Source organism: Parus major, chromosome 26, assembly GCF_001522545.3.
Source record: "Parus major isolate Abel chromosome 26, Parus_major1.1, whole genome shotgun sequence".
In the NCBI taxonomy this organism is placed as follows: Eukaryota; Metazoa; Chordata; class Aves; order Passeriformes; family Paridae; genus Parus; species Parus major.
The window spans coordinates 4,303,748-4,308,807 of NC_031795.1; the positions used below are offsets into that span (position 1 = coordinate 4,303,748).

Sequence of the window (5,060 nt, forward strand, 5' to 3'; positions counted from 1 at the left end):
CATCCCTGAACATCCTGAGCATCCCTGAGCCCCAGGGCAGGCTCTGGCAGCTCCTCAGAGCTCTGTGTGAGCCCATGAATTGCTCTGTGTTCTCTCCTGGAGCTGAGCAGGGCTGCAGAGGGACCCAAACCCTCTCCTGGCAGGGACAGGGACAGGGACACTCCCTCCCTCTGTAAAACATCTCTGATGTCCCTGTGTCCCCATGCTGGGAGCTTGGGATCTTCCCCTGTAGGTGTTTTCTGCCTGCTGCCAGCTCCCCTGGGATGGGAATTCCCGAGGGGAGCCCTGGCAGGAGGCAGCCTGGTCCTGGCCCTGGCAGGGCTGAGGTTCCTCGGCCCGAGGAGCTGCTTGGGAAGCCCTGACTGAGGTGGAGGGATGGAGAACAAATTCAGCTTGGCTCATTCCCTTCCTCCCAGCCCTGTCCTTGAAGGAGAAGACACAGCAGAGCTGCACAGGTTCCTCCCTGGATCCTGTCCTGTGGAGATGGGTTCTGTGGGACAGAGCCTGAGCTTTGTTCGCCCCCTGGCTCTGGGAAACAAATCCCTTTGTTCAAGTCCCTCTGTGTTGTTGGGACCAGGACAGGATCCTTGCTTGTCCCAGCCTCTCCTCCCGGGCTGCTCAGGGGGACAAAGGCAGCGCTGGCACTTGTGTGTCCCCTCCTGGGGCTGGCAGGAGCAGCTTTGGGGCAGCTTTGGCAGGGGAAGGAGGCTGGGCCAAGTCAGGAATGCAGAACTTTGCCCAGGCTGTGGCTGCAGGAGGGTGACAGGGACAGCAGCTCCCGTCCTGGGCTGGCTCCAGCCAGGCTTTGGCCTCTCCCTCCTGTTCCTCCTTAAAACCAGGGCATCATTAAGGCTGCAGAACATCCCCAGGATCACCCAGGAGCCTCCCTGTGCTGCTGGGACAGGAGGATCTCTGCTCCCAGGCCTGTGTAGGGAGCTCCTGGGGTGGATCCCGAGCTCTCTCCACAGGGAAGCAGCCTGGAGTGCTTTCTCAGACTTTGGGTTTCTAATTAGTGCTGCTTTAAGGCACCTCAGAAATTCCTTTCACAATTAAGAGGCAAAACTCCCCCGTTAGTTGAAGGATTAAAACCCAGTTGCCCGTGACTACAGCGAGGTTATGTTAATCCCAGCCTAATTGCCATGTGGCTGGAATTTTAAGGTCAGGCTTCATATGGAGCTCAAATTCCTGTGCTGGATGTGCTGCTCCATCATGTCAGCTTTTTGTTTTCCCCCCTCTCTGCCCAGAATGATTTGCCCCAGAGATGGGGGAATCTCAGTAAAACGAGCTGGCAGCTCTCAAGCACATCCAGCAAGGAGAGCAGGGGGATTAATTAATTAATCAATGATTTCTGGCTTTCTTGTTTTCTTTTCCACCCGGGAGGAGGAAACTGCTGCTGTGCTGTTGTGCCCCAGTTTGGGGCTGTCAGGCAGCACCTCCAATGTGCAATCCCAGTGTTCCCTTATTTCCTGAACTCATCAGCTTCTAATGATGCAAATTGGATATAAACCTACCCATTCTTCCTATAAACACGCAGGGAGGAGCAGAGCTCACACCCTGCAGCGATTCCTCCGGGTTATTTCGCAGGGTGCCCCAGGAATTAAAGCGATTTCCATCTCCTGCTTGCCCCGTGCCAGGGCTGCAGTTTTTGCAGTTTTTCCAGTGTTTGCTCAGCTTCCAGCAGCAGCAGCAGGGTTTGCTGCCAGCTCTGCCCCACGTGCTGCTGTCCCCAGGCTCTGCAGCCTGGCCTGAGGGGCAGTTTGACCCTCTGGGCTCCAGCCAGGCGTGGCTGGGTCAGCGTGGAGCGAGGGAAATTCAGCGTGGGGCCGCGGGGAGATCGCTGCTCTCGCCGCTTCCCCGCAGGATTTCTGGTGGATGTCGATTCCCCTCCACTCTCCCTTTTCTGCTGAGTTATTCTCCTGTAGGAGCTGAGGGTTTGAGGTGCTCTCCTGCTCCTGGCACGCAGGGATTTGGCTGTCAGTGGGTGGGAAGGGCTGTTGGGCTTTAATTTGTCTCGTTTTCTCTTACAGGCTAATATTGGCCAAATGGATACACCCAAAGAGCTCTGGAAGATGATTACAGGGAACATGGCTCTGATACAGGTGAGGAGAGAGGGAAGGGGAATATTTAAACCCAGTTTTGGAAGTGTGGCAGGTTTAAATGCCCGGGTTTTGCTGGTTGCTGTCAATATTCTGTGTCTGAAGGGAGGCAAGCAGTGCCTTTGTGGCCCTGCAGGTTGGACTGGGTGTTTCCATGCTGGATTCTGATCCCCCTGGGTGGGGTTTCCCTCTTAGAATCATGGAATAAAATCATGGAATGGTTTGGCTTGGCAGGGCCCTTAAAGCTCATCCATTTCCCATGGGCAGGGACACCTTCCCCTATCCCAGGGATGAGGCAGCCACAGCTTCCCTTGGCTCTGCCCACACTTGGTGCTGTTTTGGTGTCTTGCTGACCCTCTCCTTTCCATTCCCAGGTCCAGGCCACCGTGGTTGGCTTCCTGGCCTCGATTGCAGCCGTGGTGTTTGGGTGGATCCCAGATGGGCACTTCAGCCTGGCCCACGCTGTCCTGCTGTGTGCCAGCAGCGTGGCCACTGCCTTCATTGCTTCCCTTGTCCTGGGTGAGAGTCACCCCCTCTGGCCACCTCCTCCTGAAATATCAACCTCCCCTCGGCCTCACCCTGGTTTTTCTCCCTCTTTCTGGCTGCAGGCATGATTATGATTGGGGTGATCATTGGCTCCAGGAAGATGGGGATCAATCCTGACAACGTGGCCACGCCGATCGCTGCCAGCCTGGGGGACCTCATCACGCTGGCCCTGCTGTCAGGGATCAGCTGGGGATTGTACAAGGAGCTGGGTGAGGAGCAACAAAAGGCTTTTTGTGTCTCCCTCTGGGTTCAGCCCCTTCCTGTGCCCTGTCTCTTCCTGGGGTGTGTGGGGTTCCTGCTCTGGAGCTCCCTCGGCGAGGCCTAGCCCAGGTTAGGGGAGGGAATGGAGCCTCTCCCTGCCTTGTGCTCCTCCTCCTCCTCCTCCTCCTCCTCCTCTCCAGGGCTCAGGGACAGGTTGGCCCCTTCCAGGTGCTTGGCTGGGGCTGGAGCAGTGGGAGAAGGGAGATTTGGATTCCATCTGCTGAGCTGTCAGCTCCAGCTGGGGATCCTCAGGGCAGGGCTGCAGCTGGAGACTCCAAATTTCCTCCTCCTCCTCCTCCTCCTCCTCCCTTCCCCGGCACTCGGGGCTGTGACTCAGCCAGGTTCACCCAGGGGTGAAGGAAGCAGCTCTGGGGAGATCCTGCCCAGGAGTGGGAGGTGGGGATGAGCAGCTGGAATTGAAGAGATTTCACTCAGATCTGCTGCTAAACAGATCCCAGTAAAACAGATCCCAGTGTTTGTGTAAAACAGATCCCAGTAAAACAGATCCCAGTAAAACACATCCCAGTGTTTGTGTAAAACAGATCCCAGTAAAACAGATCCCAGTAAAACANGTAAAACAGATCCCAGTAAAACAGATCCCAGTAAAACACATCCCAATGTTGGGGTAAAACACATCCCAGTAAAACACATCCCAGTGTTCACAGCTCACCCCTGTGACAAGGAGCCACCACGTCCTGCAGAGTCCAGGCTGGCCTGGATTTTCCCTGCCCTTCCTGGAGCTCCTGAGGGGCCTGGCCTTGATTTCTCTGCTTCTTCCTCCTCCTCCTCCTCCCCGCCCTGCCCAGAGAGCAGAGCCTACGTGAACCCCTTGGTGTGCGCCTTCTTCATCTCCCTGCTGCCCATCTGGATCATCATTGCCAAGAGGAATTCTGCCACGAGGGAGGTGCTGTACTCGGGCTGGGAGCCTGTCATCATCGCCATGGCCATCAGCAGGTGGGCCTGGCCCTGTCCCCTGTCCCTGTCCCCTGATCCTGTCCCCTGTCCCTGTCCCTAATCCTGTCCCTGATCCTGATCCTTCTACTGTCCTTGTCCCTGATCCTGTCCCCTGTCCTTGCCCCTGTCCCTGATCCTGTCCCTGATCCTGTTCCTGTCCTGTCCCTGATCCCGTCCCTGATCCTGTCCCCTGTCCTTGCCCCTGTCCCTGATCCTGTCCCTGATCCTGTTCCTGTCCCTGTCCCTGATCCTGTCCCTGATCCTGATCCTTCTCCTGTCCCTGTCCCTGCCCCTGTCCTGTCCCTGATCCCGTCCCTGATCCTGTCCCCTGTCCTTGCTCTTGTCCCCTGTCCCTGATCCTGTCCCTGTCCCTGTCCTGTCCCCTCCCTGTCCCTGATCCTGTCCCCTGTCCCTGATCCTGTCCCCGGCCCCTGTCCCAGTCCTGTCCCCTGTCCCTGTCCCCTCCCTGTCCTGTCCCTGCTGGGTTTATTCCAGCCCTGACCCCCCGTGTCCCCCTGCAGTGTCGGGGGGCTGATCCTGGACCGGACGGTGTCGGATCCCAACTTTGCTGGGATGGCCGTGTTCACTCCCGTCATCAACGGTGAGTGCTGATCCTGCAGCTCCTGCCAAACTGGACAAAAATCCTCTTTTGGGGTGCCACAGGTTCAGGTGAAAGGCCTGGGAGGCTATTCCTAAAAAAACCACATTTCTGGGGACTTCTTCATTTCCTTCTCCCTCCTTTCTGGTGGGACACCCCCATCTTCCAAAATACTTGTCTTGTGGCAACACAAAGATTTGTATTTCTGCCTTGGAGTCAGGAAATCTGATTGGTTCTGGTGTAAAGTTTTCACCCCATTTCTGCCTGATGGACCAGGAAAACTCATTTTTTTCATTGCATTTTGCAATAGGTGAAGTTAACTCTGAGCCAGTGCTGGTGGCTTTCACAGCTTCCTGTGAAAAATAATCGTTTTCAACTTCCTGTGTCTGTTTTGGTGCCCAAGTCATCGCTTTTGTTTCACTTATTTCTTCCACCCTGAGCTGCAGTAACAGAACTGCTTCAGCTTTACTGGGGGAAAGCTTTATCCCATCTCCTCACATCCTGTAAAAGTCGATTTGGGATCAAAAATAAGAACATCCTACATAATCCCAGGTGCTTCCAGTTCTGCTGGAACTTCTCAGTTTCAGGAGCTGAGGGGAGCTCCT

The 5,060-nt window shown here is 55.8% G+C and overlaps 1 protein-coding gene across 3 annotated transcripts in view; it reads left to right on the forward strand.

Annotated features, from left to right (window-relative positions):
* Window positions 1-5,060, forward strand: part of SLC41A1 (solute carrier family 41 member 1) — a 19,169-nt gene that overhangs the window by 7,849 nt on the left and 6,260 nt on the right. For all 3 annotated transcript variants that reach the window (XM_015650915.3, XM_015650914.2, XM_015650913.3), the window contains 5 exons: window positions 2,028-2,099; window positions 2,471-2,615; window positions 2,705-2,851; window positions 3,710-3,857; window positions 4,379-4,458. In XM_015650915.3, the coding sequence (XP_015506401.1) occupies window positions 2,028-2,099; window positions 2,471-2,615; window positions 2,705-2,851; window positions 3,710-3,857; window positions 4,379-4,458 (592 nt within the window). The remainder of the gene's footprint in view (window positions 1-2,027; window positions 2,100-2,470; window positions 2,616-2,704; window positions 2,852-3,709; window positions 3,858-4,378; window positions 4,459-5,060) is intronic.